Genomic DNA, 15,834 nt, shown 5'->3' on the forward strand with positions numbered 1-15,834 from the left:
GAATGTATCCTTGAAGAGAGAAGATGAGGGGGTGTATCTCTCCCTTGATTGGTTTCTTTTTTTTTATTCGCCCTAAAAGGGCTAACCTTGGGCGCTCCCTTGGGCGATCAAGTGAGAACACCATGGGCAGGATTGATGGCAGAACTATTGGGGAAGAAAAAACGCTTCTGCTACTTGCTACGAGCTGCCAAAGACGGTGCTATTCGTGACGTTTTTTGCCCTCTCAATAGTGCAACCTCAACGGGGTAACCCCCTCGCGAAACAGTGCAAGTTGTTTGACGGCTCCTCCCCTACTAAGCGGCCCTTCACTCACTTTGTTCTCCTCGAAAGCCCAAAATCAGTAAGCTTTCATGCACACTTTTGCCCAAAAATAGCTCCATACCCGTGTCTTTCTAATTTAGCTTAATACCACTTTGAGACCAGAGGGGGCCTAAACAATGACTCTCCACTCAACCACTGCCCTTTATATAGGCACCCTCGAGCTCTAAAATAGCTCCATGGCCGTGTCTTTCTAATTTAGCTATGAGACTAGAGGGGACCTAAACAATGACTCTCCGCCCAACCACTACCCTTTATATAAGCATCCTCGAGCTCTATTCAGACTGGCCGCTGGCCCTTGTCCCTTTGCCTGACAATGACCGACCGGTGAATAAGGAGTTGGTGAATGTTATCTCACTACAGACTCCACTATACAGTGTGTACTCCCCTTCCCCAGTGTACGTTCACACACACAAATATATGTGCATTCTCACACCTCTTTCAAGTAGGGTAAAGGGGCCGATAGAAAACCGGGTCCCTGTGTTGGGACCCGTCTGCCCCGTTTTTTATTCCAATAATGGCACACCCTCAACCGGGTGGTGGACTCGTTAAAGTGAGTTGTGATGAGATGCTCGCCGTTCGATCTCAGGTTCGAGGTGCACTGGCTCTATTAAACCCCTCATTGTCTTTCTCCTGGTGGCCAATTTTTTTACAGGTAAAATTTGGTTTTGCGGTGTGCGTCCTGCACGCCTCACCGCTCGTGATGCTGCTTCTACCCCAGACAACCCTTGCTTCCAACTCTCAAATGCTCCCTTCCCAAGTGAAAACAGTGCGAAGCAGTGGCGGCAATTTGTTGGCTCTCTTAGGTGGCACACCATTGGGGGTTTTACCCTATTCCATGTTTTCAAACAGAATTGCTTCAAAAGCAGGAGAAATGGGTTTTGCTCAGTTAGAACACCTTACTTGAGGTAGGCTTTTCTAATGTTTAAGATCCCTTTTGGCCAAAGGGACAGTCTCTTTAGAGTTTTTGTTGACATATGATCGCAATCAAAACATATTACATCGTGCAACCTTTGCTAAGAGTAGATAGCTAGACCAAACATTGATTTATTACTAAGACATAGGTGCTTTTAAACAAGACCCCACTTTTAAGCTCATGGGACTCTCCTATATAGAACCACAGAGATTGTTAGATCTTGACGCCCTCAAGATCATATCACCAGCATATATACTGGAGCTTTTATTGAGACGCATAGAGCAGCTCCTAAGAGGTTTTTTACGGAGGAGGAGATTGATGGGAAGATGCTCGGCTCATAAAAGAGATCATGCTTTGGCAAATAGGTTGCCAATTGGCTCTAGTGGTTCGCTAATCTGTTCACATTTTAGCATTTGTTACTTTGGACATTTGGGCCATATGACGATGAAGTATTGTTCTAGTGTCGTTGGTCTATTACGCCTTTTGGTCTCTCTCTCTCTCTCTCTCTCATACACACAGAGTGGGGTATTGTTCGAAAAAGTTATTTTCTCAGCTTTATGATCCAATAAAAAGCTTAAGCAATCTTACCAACGATTTTAAAAGTTAAAAATACACTGCCCCAATGTTGACCTAGGTATGAACCGCGGGAATTTAACACTACAAACATTGTCCCGCCCATTTTCCTGCTGTCGAAGGTTAGGGCCTGTTTACAGAGAGAGAGAGAGAGAGAGAGAGAGAGAGGGAGGGAGGGAGGCAGGCAGGCAGGGAGCGCGATGGACACTTCCAATCCTGCAGCTCTTGTGAACGCGGAGCTGCTGAAGAGGTACGTGGGAAGGAGGGTGAGATGCGTAGTGAAGGTGGTACGGGCCGAGGGCAACTCTGCCTTCGCCGGCCTCACCTCCGATAGCATGCATATCTCCATCAAGCAGGCCTCCCCCATCTCCTCCCTCAGCCAGTTTGTGGAAGTCATTGGTGTCGTTGACTCCGACCGCTCTCTTCGGGCAGAAATCTGCACCAATTTCGGCGATAATTTTGGTATTCTCTTTCCTCAGCTTCTGCTTTATAGAGATCAAAGCTTTGTGTTGTCATTTCATGGTTGCTTTACAGGGCTTTGATACCAAATTGCAAACGATTCTGCAGTAGGGATTCTTTTGTCTTCTGCATGTTTTCCATTGTTTTATTAGCTGCCGTAGCTTTTAAATTTCCTTTTTTACAGTGTCCGTGCTACTCTCATTTAAAAGCTTTTCTTCCCTGTCTCGTTTTTACTCTCCTTGGACATTCTATGTGTACATGAGGGATCAACTGTTCTGAATTTAGTATTTCCTTATTGCTTTTGCCAATTATCCTTTCAAAAGTCCTAACAGTAGTCTTGCTCATGATCGCTTACTCTTACTCTGCTGGCTTAGCTTTAATATGATCAAATAGTGTGCCATATTCTGCTACTTTCTGTATGCTCTTCAAAGTTTACATTGCATATTGTCTGTGTATGGTGAGCAAAGTCAGTACAATTTATTCCATTTGTGCCTTCACTATGTCTACATCGTCATGCACCAAGAAGTATGTTTGTACTAACTTTTCAGCTTCATCTGGGTCATGGCATTTGGACAAGCATGCCATGTGGCATTTCATCTTTCCAAAATTATAGCTTTGCTTTCTTTTAATTTCTCCACATTTCTGCAGTCTGGCTTTTCTCTAAATATGTTGTGATGTTTTGCAGACATGGCTTCATTTAATCAGCTTGTCCAGATGGCAAATTCAGATTATCAGCCACTGTTCATGTAGCTGTAAGGTGTACAAATCGAGGAAATATACGGCCAGCTATTGATGATGTACACCATTCAATCATGCATTACTTTTTGAGCCAAAGAAATGGTGTCATGACTAGTTTGGATATGCAGATTGTTTATGCAAACAGCTAATTCCTACCACCATCAACAGCTCTGTCGTTCTTTTTACGATTAGTCTGTCATTGTTAACACCCACATTTATCCCTTCTAGTCTTGATTGGTTTCTTTGGGTGTTCATCATCCTCGTGATCTAGTCCGCTACTTCTAGCTGTTACTCCTGAGGTTTTTGTCCTATAACCTTATTGCATTATTTGTTCTGTAATTCAGTAGATATCAATTTGTATGTATGTTGTTTCTTAATTAAGGCTGGTAGAATCTACTAGAATGTATATGCTAATACTCCATATGGCTGAGTAGGACCTTTTCTTCTGCCTAAGTGGAGTTTTGTCCATATGTTGATTGCAGATTGTTTGCTTCGGGAATTGATTTGCCAGTGAGCTGAGGTCTGAATTGCAATTCGTGAAATTTGTTGAAGTACAGCTCAAGAAAATTGCAGGGAAATTAGCAAAGTTGTCTCAATCCTGCATGAAGAATTTTGCAGCTGATGCATTAGCATTGTACACTGCATGTGTTGTAATGGGGCCAAATCATTTCAGTGTATGTTGTGGCTTGAAGCAAGCACAAGAGTTCTGACTTGTATTCTGGGAGATGGGCATTAACTAACATTTTTAGAAATATATTCAGGGTCAGCATTCCTTTTTTTGCAAGGGTTGGTGATTGACTGAGGCTTTGAAATATCGCCGCAAGGTGAGTATTGAGAGTAACTCAAGACAAGTATTAGCTTAAATTTCAGTGCTTTTGTGGTGTACTTCCAGAAGTAAAGCTTATCCCCACCTTAACCGCACCATTATTCACCTGCATAAACTGCCAGCTGATTTTCCCTCGGATTGTGGGCCACCTGTGACTTCAGTTTGTTAAACCATCTGAGGCTAAAGGTAATGCTGATGACTAACATCTGGGTTTGTAGGTTATCTGTCCTCTCTCTAGTCAATGCTTTAATCTCAAAATTTTAATTTGTTGAAATGAAAGAAAATCTGCTGAGTAAGTAGAAACTTTTGTTTGATTGAATTGAAGTAGTTCATGGATCACAATAGCTACTGTAATTAATTGTGATGTCAATAAGTCTGGTTTCAACCATTTTCGATGTCAGGGCCATTGACCCAGAGGATGGAGATGGATAAGATAGTTAAGAGGACATCAGTTATGGGGAGTAAGTGATAGACACCCATTGTGACCACATACAAGAACATAGTACATGCTGAATAATGTTTGCTCTCTGTAACGGAATTGGACCATGCTTTTCTTTTTTTGCCATCAATGGACACTGCATGCCTTATTTCTAGATATATTGTGGACTTACGACATCCAAACTACTTGTTTACGGGGGTTCTTATGTCTAATCGTTACCACTTTACTAGCTGATACTTAAGTTAAGGCCTCTAAAAATCACAGCAAACCTATAACAATGTGTTTGTATCCCACTTCGTGCTCCCTTGGTTGATTCCGAACAACATACTGAACATACAGCAAACCTTTAATAATGTGTTTGTTAAATGTGAACTAAAAGATTTGAACAAAACCAAACGAACAGAAACTTTAAGCGAAGCATGTAGATCATGTATTCTACAATATTTTAAAATGCATTCTGAATGATGTATGGCATGTGGATTTGGGTATTGCCAGGTTTCTTCATAAGTGAAATGTGTGGGTGTTTAACAAAACAGAAAATTTGACCCTTAGCTTATCGAGTTGTAGTGCCATCATCTATGTATCCTAAATGAAAAGATTTTGGCAAATTTCATGCACCCCAGTAATTGTACATTTTGTTGGTTTGATGAAGCTTACATGTCGCAGATCTCTAGTTAGGTCCTCTGCTATTGTTCTTTAACATTTAACATGACACAAAACATGTAGTCTGCAAATTGTTTGGTTGCAACCAAGGAGCATGCAATGGGTGAATACATTACCTTTCTCTAATCACCACTAAAAAATCCCTTGCTGTCTCAGTTGTTTTCGCTTTGTTTTTTTTGTGGCTTTGGCAACCTTTATATTTGCCTATAATCACAAGTAGATTGTTGCTGACAGTCGATATCAAATTTTGATTCACTATTATTTCAGGGTCCTGTTTTACCCTTCTTCCTTGAACATGTTGTCAGCAGAACCAATCGTCAAACTAGGTCATTCATGCAGATACTACTTGAATAAGTTCACCTTGGAAACTAAACATGCTCTATTAAAAGGTTAAGTGAATGCTTAAGGTTGCTTTTATGATAGCAAAATCCATTTAATTTTCCTTAACGTTGTCATCAACATCCAATAATGCATCAATGATCGCAGTACTGTTTAATTTCATGTGATATTTTGTTGAGCCACACGTCACTTCTTGCGCAGTACAACTTTCAAGGCCTCTAGAATGTATATGCATGGTCTTTCATGTTAATTACTAGTATGCTCCCAACTTCTATATCTTTTGTTGCTTAAGAGATCAATGTGTCACAAGGTCTTTCCATCTCTCCTTGTGCACTTGTACTACACTTATAATATCAATGTTCCTTCAAGAAGTAAGTTTGTGTTTAATCCTTTATGACTCTTTAACTAAACATTGAGACACCAATCTTAAGATTATGCATTGTTGCATGCAACAAATTGATTGCCTAGTAGGTTTTGCATCGTCTACACAAGTTGCAACGAATGTCTCCTATGTTTGGTTTTGCAGAGCTTTAGCACGGTTGTCCACTTTTCTAAATCTGTGCGACATGATACATGTAGATAGCTGGACACTAAACCAATCCCCATCTCTTGTTCTCTCTTTTGCATGTATCGCTTGGGGCTGGTGGCAATGCCAAACCATTTATCCATGTGGTGTCCACCTTGGGACAATTGTATTCCTCTCCTTTCCCTCGCCAATAAGGTGGATCTATAATCATTTCTTGTAGCATCAGCATAAAATATTAAGTCTTGGGAACTGCAAGATATCCATCTCCTCCTACATGTTGGCTTGGTATTTATTATGTTAAGACGCCTCGTGTGCCTTTGCATAAGTTCACTCTTCAGGTATTGCAAAAGAACTCTTTATCAACACTTCTTGAATGGGTATGACTAAGAATTTGCGATAATCAACAAGGGGTTTTTCATGGATTGAGGAATGCTATATTGGTCGTGTGGCAATAAACCTATGACAATAACAAAATGACCTAAGCAATCAACCCTCCACATACAACCATCTCTATTTTACCTCTAGCTTGTTATCCTCATTTATAGCTGTTGGATAATGGGTGTTGAGAGCTGAAAGTTGGTCTTGTCTACTATCAAGTTGGTATGCACATACTTTATTTTGTTCCTCCATTTCCCTAACCTTCTTGAGAATTAACAAAATTCTCACCTCTTGGCCTCAGCTTTTTTTTTGCCTGTGGTGGCAGGTAGTTTTGCAATCATCTTCTCTCTATACAACAAACAAATTCCTAGGATGTTAAAAATCTTCTCTTTCCTCCCTCTATTTTTTTTTTTTGCAAATAATATAATAATATTGAAAATGCTTCTGTGGAAAATCTTATGCTTGTCTCAAGCTAAGAATAAGAGACATCAAACATGTTACCTTTAAGATGCTGATACAAAGAAGTAGGTACATCTGCTTATTATTAAACACAAAACTGTTGCACATAGCTTATGCAAACCGAACATCCACTTTTACAGAATGATAGAAAACACCAACACCGGATGGTGAAATTGTTAAGTCCCAAAAGTATTACATAGTTTACCCATCAGGCTTAGGCTGTAGAATGCAGTTCCCATAGACTACCTACTACAAAGATTTCCATCCAAGAGATCACACATAAGCTACCATTTATTAACAATCCAAAATGTGAGGGAGTGTCAAGAGAGCTTATTCTGAACTAACAAGTTCTTCAAAGAACATTCAAAAGTACAGCAGGCTACCATTGAAATAAGAAAGACCAGAGGAGCAGACAAAGATTCATTTCCTTGGAGTGTTGCCATCGCTCTCACACAACTATGTCACGAGAAAACAGAAACTCAGGATCTAAGAGAATACAGAAAGGGAGCAATCACCCTTGTTTAAATAGCCAGGGATAGGCCAATGGATTGAAACTACGGCTTCATCACGATCATGACATACACCTGAGCAGGTAAGAGGTCAACTAGTCCCTCAGAAAGTGACACATGCAGTATCTCTTAACACACAACCTTGAGTCTAGTAGTAATTCCACAGGGGCAGTTTCACATCTAAGCCCTCACCCAAAATAGGCCTTCCTACCCAAAAACCATAATGGCAACTAGCCTTTCCTAGCTGATCAGTCCAGTTGCAGATCAAAGCAGACCTATCAAATTAAAGACGGGGATTTCTCACCAGAGTTATTTCAACTTTTAGTGTAATTTTGTGTAAATTAGACTTGTTAAGAGAACATGAAGAGACTTGATTGAAGCTTGGCATTTATGATCTTGGATCAAAGCTCTAAATCGTTGAAGCTTTGGCATATGCTACGAACCACTACGCACATGAAAGCTCAACAATCATGGCCTCCAAGACAGCAACCACATAGAAATAATGCAACGGAATCTCACTGAAAAGTTTCTGATCAAGACCAAAAGCCACTGGCTACTGCAACAACCCCAATACAAGTATGAACAACAGCCACTCCCCTACGCACAGATATGGGACACTGTGAACACAAAATCGTACATACATCATGCACTTTGAACGATTGCCTCATCGTGTAAACATACTAACAATCTTGATTCAAAGCTGAGGCACAGACTTGAGAGGAAGAGAAGACCCACAGGTACGCCAGAAAGAGGTTGCTTCATAGAGGGCAAGCCAATTGATTGAGACCAACCAACCTTAATTGTTTGACTTTTTGGGGAAAGAGGGAAGATGTGTTTTTTGTTTTTTTTTTTTTTGGGGGGGGGGGGGGGGGGGAGAACTTAAGCATGTGTTATTGTTCTTAATTATAATAAACGCACTACATGTCAAAATGAGGGAGATCCTGATACCCTTATCGAACATAGGAAATGTCAATTTCTGGACATTGTAAGCAGAAGCTAGTATAATATTGGCCAAGATTTACATTCGCACTGAAAGAAATGGCCGGCACCTCTTTCAATCTGAGCAAAGGGCAAGCTCCTACCCAATTATCCCCAATTATCATTCTGCTTTTCAAAGCAACAACAAACAATTTTAGTCCAAACAAACAAAGAGATGCAGGCAACCACTTAAACTATTCACATACCTGTATTGGAAATCAGAGCCTTAACAAATCGTTCCATGATCCCTTCACAGACTTACACCACTCTGAAAAGATTTTAAAGGTTTAATCAAGGTCACAAACACCACCCGAGCTGAACAAAAAATTATTAAATGCTCAACCACAAACAGAACTTACTCAGCGTGGAGGATTCCATTTCACTGGGCAGTCAGAAATGCGGTGACCAGGCTGGCCACACCGTAAACATTTCCCAGAAAATAGGCTATAGAGTATAAAAGGGAAAAAATATATATATCAGCGATCAAAAGCTACTGAAAGTGGAGAAAAATATACAAAATATGGACTGTAGAAGCTTACACAGAAGCTAGTCCTTACAATATCCCTTACAAAAAGCCTTGATACAATGACTGCCACGATAACCAGAGAGAGTGACAAACCTGCTTCCAGCAGAAGTCCCGTTGCCACTGCCACCAAAACCACCTGAACCTGAATTTCCACCTGATCCAAAAGATGGCCTGCTTGACCAATTGCTGTTATCAGAGCCAGTGGGAGATCTGCATCAATACCAACAGGTGCTTACCAAGACAGAGTATATACCAACAATCACAATATTCCAGCAAAAGTAAATAGGGAACCTGTTAGACCAATTGTTATTGCCGTAGCTGGGTCTGCTGGACCAATCACTGCCACCAGAGGAACCACTCGACCAGTTACCCCCACCAGAAAACCCACCAGAGCTAAACCGGCCCGGAGAGCTTCTGGGTGCGAAACCTCTGCCAAATCCACCCCCAAATCCACCAGATCGAAAGACGTCCTCCACAATCCTTGGCAGCTGGTAATCATAAAAAACTACTCAATAAATTCTGAAAGATGTAGCTTCACAATCTCTAGCCTAACACATAGCCAAGGTTCACTCTGCTGAGTAATTCGCTTCCTTTGAATTACCTATTTCCTGTATGTCACATTTCAAAGAACAAACAACCAAACCTTTTTGGGAGCTTCAAGAACTTCCCCAGTCCCAATGGTCATTGAAAGTAAACTTCTTGCCATATTTTCAGGCAGATCAAAGACAGCACCAGGTACCTGTTCATTTCCAGTAACAATTCACACATTAAAGGACAGAGTGATTTGCAAGCTTTTGTGAGCGAGCTCGTGCATGCACATGCGGTCGATCTCGAACTAAAAAGAGTGGTGTGAGACAGTCAACAAACTTTCCAATTAACCTGGCTGTCACTAAGCATTCTGATTTTGCCAATACTGCTTGCCGCAGAAGGAAACGCTTGAGAGACAAATTGTGTTACAGCTTCAGCAGAAGCGATTGGCGACCCTCCAGGTCGGGTGACTTGTAAAGTCATGAAGCCCTACCAACACAAAACAACCAAAAATAAATTTGGCCGTGAACAGCATTATGAGAAATAACCACCACTCCCCCCCCCCCCCCCCAAAAAAGGATAAATGTTAAACAATATAAGTTAAACCACTAAAATTTGGCAAATCTTTCCCCATTTCAAATGGATAGTTTAGACGTAGGTGCCAGATTTTCTGGCAGATTTCTCAAATTAGAAGCTAGATCGCAATTGGAAAGGGATTACATCTCTAGCTATGAAAACTAAAGTTAAAGAGAACGGTACTCACATGCTCGTAAGATATAAGTGAGCGAGCTGTTGGAAGCTCGGTACACCCACACAAGCAAGCAAGGGCAGCAGCAAACGCTCCAGCCCCTTCCTCTGCATACAGCTTCTCCGCAGCAGAAACAAAAATGTCTCTTGTCTTCTGAGAGACATTTTTCAGTTTATTGATTGCTTGGTGAGCAGAAGAACCTATGACGTCTTCCAAACCTGGAGGATCTAGGCCTTCAAACTTACATCCTAACTCACGCTCAAGAGAATCAAGAGTGCGTCTTTGCTGTTCCATGTACATAAGAATAGCAGTGCCTTGCTTTCCAGCTCGTCCTGTTCGTCCAGAGCGATGCACAAATGTTTCGGTATCGTTTGCTACGTCGTAATGAACAACCTGCAGATCGCCATGGCTAGTTAACAGCGACAAATCATTTACAACCAAATGAGGAATATGCTACACTGAAATAGAAATACGCACTAGGTCCACATTGGAAATATCGAGGCCACGAGCAGCAACATCAGTTGCAACCAACACGGAAAGACGTCCATCTCTAAACGATTTCAAAGTCTTCTCCCTTTGATGTTGTGAAATATCACCATGAAGTGCTTCACAGCCCAGCTTAGAACATAAGAAAGAAGAGACTTCATCAGCTTCTTTCTTTGTTTGCGTAAATACAATAGCCTTGCGTCCTTTACCATATACCTGCCAAGCACAAACTTGTTACAGCCAAAGAGAGATGAAAGGAATCCTAAATAAACAGTCAAATGGCTCATGGGAAGCTAGCTCACTGTGATCAAATCACTCAACATAAACCGTCTTGTTCCTGGTGTTGTGGAGATAGAATACACTTTTATTCCTTCGGCCAGCTTCTCATCATTGTCACCAACCTGATACAAAAAGAACCTATGCGTTTACAAAAGAAAACGATTTGTCATAGGAGATTAAACTAGGAGACTTTCTCAAGTACCAGGTCAACTATTATGTGGTTTTTAAGATATTTCCCTGCAAGCTTTCTGACCCAGTCTGGCACGGTGGCTGAAAATAGTAAGCTTTGCTTCTGAGGAGGAAGATGCTGCAAAATCTTCTCAACAGCCTCTTCAAATCCCACGGCTAACATACGATCAGCTTCATCCAAAACAAAATACTGCACTTCTCGGAGATTCAAAGCACCACGGTCAAGAAGATCAATCATTCGTCCAGGAGTTCCAACCGCAATATCCACTCCTTTTTGCACTTGCCTAACTTGAGCATCCAAAGATACCCCTCCATACACACAGACAATCTCCGCACTAGGAGCAGATTCTTTTAGCTCAGTTTCAACCTGCTTGGCAAGCTCCCGAGTAGGTGCCAAAATAACAGCTAAAGGAGCTCTTCCATAACCCCTGTCAAAACCATGAGCCCAGTCAACATCTACTGAACAAAGACTAGCCCTTCCAGAGAAAATTTCATTGAAAAAACAGGTGACAGTTTAGACTTGCTAGAAAACCTCGTCCGCTTCTCGTTCTCTTTGAGTACTCGATCCAATATAGGAATACCAAATGCCAATGTCTTGCCTGTTCCAGTTTTGGCACGTGCAATGATGTCGTGGCCTTTCAGCGTAGGTTCTAAAACAGCTCTCTGCAAAACAAAGGGAGGGCCATAAGCACACAAAAACTTGCAAGGCAATAAGAGACTGAAGGAGCTCTAAGGCTCCATAAAGAGTAAGAAAGAAGCCTATTGAATTGGGAAAGGAAACAAAGATATACTAAGATTCTAACTCATATGTTATGCAGACACCCTACGCAAAGCTTCTTGTCCACAGAAAACAGAAAAATAAGGATGAGCCCAGATCCACCTTTACAGAAAAGTGCAAGGTATATCTACTCATGGTAATCATCCACAAGACATTATAACCATCAGCTCCACAAGACTAAATACTACCACATCCCCACTGACGTCATCAGTGCCTAATTGTGGTGTAGAACTAGGTACCAATATATGCTTCCACATACCCACACCATACACACATGACTATGCATCAATACAAAGACCCCATGAACCGAGTTTATGAATTAGAGATTCCCTCTAGTGCTGCAGATGGGTGGGTGCTGGTGATAGAGAGAGAGAGAGAGAGAGAGAGAGAGAGAGAGAGAGAGAGGAAGGGCGGACAGAAAAATCAAGAAAACATTTGTCAATCAACAGCAGTCCCTGACAAAAGGAACAAAGTGCAGTCTTTATTGAGCTCTTCTGCATTGAAGATCTGTGTGATGCATTGTCTGACATCTGTAGCTTGTGAAATCTTTTGTCTGGGCTATCCTTTTTACCCAATGATCATCTATGTATGATTGTTTGCTCGGAAATTGTAGTGTTCAGTGTCTACATCAAAGTAACAACATGCTAAACAGTGGGACCTGCTCATATTTCCCCACGGCTGAAAGATTCCAGTCATGGGATCCTTCTCAGTAGGCCAATACCATAACCCTCACACATCCATTCAATACCATCAAGAGGCCCAAGCATGTGTGCCCAATCATCCCATAAAAAACCCATGGCCCACTCATTGCCGACAAGCCATGAAAGAGAGCAGGCCGCCTGCTGCATTCAGCAATGTAGGACTGCGAGCCTCTCACTCAAACCTGCAGTCCACACTTATACATTACACTGCCAGCACTACCATTCACCTTCAACATGATCATCAATTAAGATCTGGTGCTGGCCTCTCCTAATAAGGCTTCCACTCAGCCGGTAGCTATGATATGGGTTGGATGAATGACTTCTGGATAACCAGGATATTGGTAAAGAGATGCGATCATGCAGTCACTGATAGATCATCAACATTTTGGCACTTCAACTAGCACCGTGTACCCACTACCCAGGTTGGTAAACCTGGTAACTATTGAAGGAATCCTAATAAAGATCAACAAGTTCAACTTCAGTGTTTCACATGTACTTCTGATGATATTACCAGTGTCGTCAATTTTTAATGTCATTACTGCTATGACTAAGAAGTTATGCCTTGCCCAAGCTTCAAAAATTAGAGAGAATCCACACGGAGACTGATTGCTCATAAACATGACCAGTACCTGTATGGGAAACAGCGAGGTGATACCACGCTTAGCAAGACCATTGATAAGCAAAGGTGAAATTGGGAGCTTTGCAATTTCAACACCTTCACCACCGGCCACATTTGATGCTGTTTCGGAAGCATTCTTGGAAAGGTCCTCACTATCAAAGGGGTCGGCTGCAAATGCAGGAGAAGCTGAAGCTTGCGCAGAAGCCCAAGAATGAAGACCCTGATTGTAGTTGTTCAATTGTCTTGTGCTTTGACACCTATGGTAGTGAAGCATTCGTCTAGTTCCAAACACACAGTTAGGAGTCTCTATTGACGACGAAGAAGAGGGTCCAGCAGAGCTTGTATCAGTAGAAGCAATCTGTGGCGCTCCAACGACGCCAACAGAGCGCGTCCGCACATGCAAAATTGCCCTGCGGGCTAGCGTCTGCGAGTTCTTAGCAGACGCCATTTGAAATCTGGACCAGAAGCCCCTTTGATCAGCAGGGCCAACTCTTTGCTTGCAAGCTCAGACTATCAGAGGGGTGAGTGAGTGGGGAAAAGGAAGCTTGACAACGCGAAGCTTCACCTTTCCTCGACTGCTCAGTCCTCCCTCTCCAACAAATAAGAGGGACTGGCAAAAGCCAATAAACCCTAAACCCCTCGTGCAAATGGAAATGGTGACCAATTTTTGCCAATGCGAGTTTTTAGGTATTTAGCTCTTTCAAAACATCAACTAAGCTACCAAACTGGTAGTGCACGAGAAGCTTCATTTGCACTCCTTTTGAAGCATAGGACGAGGATGGTATATGTAAAGTTGTATGAGCGATTGCAAGGGACTTGGACGAAGACACACAGAAATTGTGTAATAAGTCAAAGAGAAGGGGAGAGGAAAAGAGAACGAGGAAGAGAGAAGGAAAGATGATTGTAAGCATTAATGACTAGAGTAATTGCATTTCAAGTAATGTCACTTCTTGGAAATATTAGGGTGACCACATAGTGTGTTGTATCCTTGTGGCCCTGTTGTTTTGTAGTAGAAGATGTGCTTCTTTTTTAGTGTGCCTATATTAGTAGTGGTATCCAAAGCTATTACAACAAATATTTGTCGATTGTTTTATATGTATCCATGTCTATTGTTGTGCGACTTTTCTTTTTTGGGTTGGGGGGTGGGGGGGGGGGGGAGGGGGGGGGGGGGCAACTTGTGTTGAGCTATGAAGCGTTGTAGATTGTTTGTGGGACAACAATGTCATTGATCAACACATTTTGGTTGATTTCATTGAACCTCCAGGTCCAATTGAATGAACCTGAACGTATTCTCAACTATCATGATTTACAGACTCGTCAAGCATTAGTCAAGTGGAAAGACACGCCTGAGGAAGATGCTACTTGGAAAAACATTAGTGTTCTTAAGAAGAAATTTTCCACTTTTGATTTCGAGGACAAAAACACTTCTCCAAAGGGGGAGTTATGTCAGGCCAAGGGCCTAGAGGCCAGGGGTCCTGTCTGAACCGAGCACGGGGGTTGCCTATAAAAAGGCAAGAGGCTAGGAAGAGAGACAGGTTGCTGACACCCAAGCCTCACAACCATCAAGAGAGGTGATTAAAATACGAAAGGCTTGCTCGTGTTTAGTATTAACGTGAGCCTTTGTAGCTTTTGTCCTCTACTTTCTTTTGTGCAATAGGTGGCTTGACAATAGACCAAAGTTGCTTCCTCAATAAGTACCCTTTAATTGCATAGTATGTTATGTTTCTAATAGTATCCCTAAACCTTATAAAATTGAGCTTTATGATAACTCATTGAACCTTCTTCTCTTGTCGAAGAAGCTTCTTGATGTTGATTATTTGCACCTTCTTGTGTCCAACACTCATGTATCCTCTCACTCATTGAATCCTTGTGAGAACTTGCACTCAACGTGTCATAATAACTAATATCTAATTCTCCTAAATGATTTTCTCATGTTAAACTGATCATTTAAATTGGGAAGTACCAGGGGAGAAAAAGCTAGAATATTGGTTAAGCTGGCAGACCGGCCACAGTAGGGATCCAAAGGAGGGAAAATAGGGATCCAAAGGTGGGGCCATCTGCAAAAGAGCAATGTGCAACGATGGGCTTCAAAGACCCTAAGGTTCAGCCCATTAAGAGTTCCAAAATGCTAAGGTTCCAAAATTCAAAGGTTATGTCCAAATGGTCAAGCTTAGTGAAATTGGATGCTTTGTGAGTGTACAAAAAAGTCTTCAAGACTCCTACATAGGAGGGGGCGAACCCTGTAAGTAGGGGATGAGAGGGAAACACACACACACACACACACACACACACACACTCAGAGGCTCCCTTTACACAAAGGGAATAGGGAACACATGTCAGCTCCATAGCCCAGTTGCCCACAAGGTGCACCCAAATCCTATTGGATGGCCATAGAGGTGGACCAATGAGAATTAGGCTAGAGTAAATCTAGTTTAATTCATTTAAAAACACTTGATAAAAGAACCAATAAGAATTAAGCTCTCTAGAAGACTATTGGACAGTCTCCCAAGGGGTCCAATGAGCATTCAGCGGCCCAATGGCTTGCCTGATTCCTATTGGCCAAAAGACAAAGGGATCCAATGAGAGTTTAGTTGCATTATTTAATCATCTAAAGCTCTCACAAAAGGGGAAAGGGGGACACATGTCACAAAGCTATCACTTATGCTTCTCAATTATGATTGGCTAAGCTTTGCAGGGTCTAATGGGTGCCAGCAAGAGTAAATCCCAAGAGGGGTCGGCGACCAAGAGAGAGAGGGGACTGAATTTGACAAGGCATTATCACACACACACTCACACAATCTCATGTGTGAAGCAAGAAGACTCCTCTCTCCTTCTCAAGCTTTAATGGAAAGCTCAACA

The 15,834-nt window shown here is 41.9% G+C and overlaps 2 protein-coding genes across 4 annotated transcripts; one reads left to right on the forward strand and one right to left on the reverse strand.

Moving 5' to 3' along the window:
• The first annotated feature begins 1,900 nt into the window (after window positions 1-1,900).
• LOC147464358 (replication protein A 14 kDa subunit B-like) lies at window positions 1,901-3,758 on the forward strand. 2 transcript variants are annotated; one of them, XM_086509000.1, is made up of 3 exons: window positions 1,901-2,269; window positions 2,952-3,063; window positions 3,487-3,758. In XM_086509000.1, the coding sequence occupies exons 1-2, from the start codon at window positions 2,008-2,010 to the stop codon at window positions 3,014-3,016; spliced, it is 327 nt and encodes a 108-aa protein (XP_086365126.1). In that variant the 5' UTR covers window positions 1,901-2,007; the 3' UTR covers window positions 3,017-3,063; window positions 3,487-3,758. The 2 variants fall into 2 exon arrangements, with proteins under 2 accessions (XP_086365126.1, XP_086365122.1); XM_086508996.1 differs by lacking the exon at window positions 3,487-3,758 and having other exon boundaries at window positions 2,952-3,400.
• A 4,271-nt stretch (window positions 3,759-8,029) lies between these two features.
• Window positions 8,030-13,623, reverse strand: LOC147464359 (DEAD-box ATP-dependent RNA helicase 3A, chloroplastic-like). 2 transcript variants are annotated; one of them, XM_086514380.1, is made up of 13 exons: window positions 12,986-13,623; window positions 11,410-11,540; window positions 10,891-11,305; window positions 10,712-10,810; window positions 10,401-10,625; window positions 9,939-10,316; window positions 9,527-9,664; window positions 9,291-9,386; window positions 8,939-9,135; window positions 8,741-8,857; window positions 8,481-8,565; window positions 8,328-8,389; window positions 8,030-8,247 (listed from the first exon to the last, which is right to left on the reverse strand). In XM_086514380.1, exons 1-11 carry the CDS (start codon window positions 13,421-13,423, stop codon window positions 8,481-8,483), a joined length of 2,319 nt encoding a protein of 772 aa, XP_086370506.1. In that variant the 5' UTR covers window positions 13,424-13,623; the 3' UTR covers window positions 8,030-8,247; window positions 8,328-8,389. The 2 variants fall into 2 exon arrangements, with proteins under 2 accessions (XP_086370506.1, XP_086370514.1); XM_086514388.1 differs by having other exon boundaries at window positions 8,030-8,250.
• Window positions 13,624-15,834: the final 2,211 nt, after the last annotated feature.

The sequence above is a fragment of the Adiantum capillus-veneris genome, chromosome 1 (genome assembly GCF_014529385.1).
Source record: "Adiantum capillus-veneris isolate H3 chromosome 1, ASM1452938v2, whole genome shotgun sequence".
Classification (NCBI taxonomy): domain Eukaryota; kingdom Viridiplantae; phylum Streptophyta; class Polypodiopsida; order Polypodiales; family Pteridaceae; genus Adiantum; species Adiantum capillus-veneris.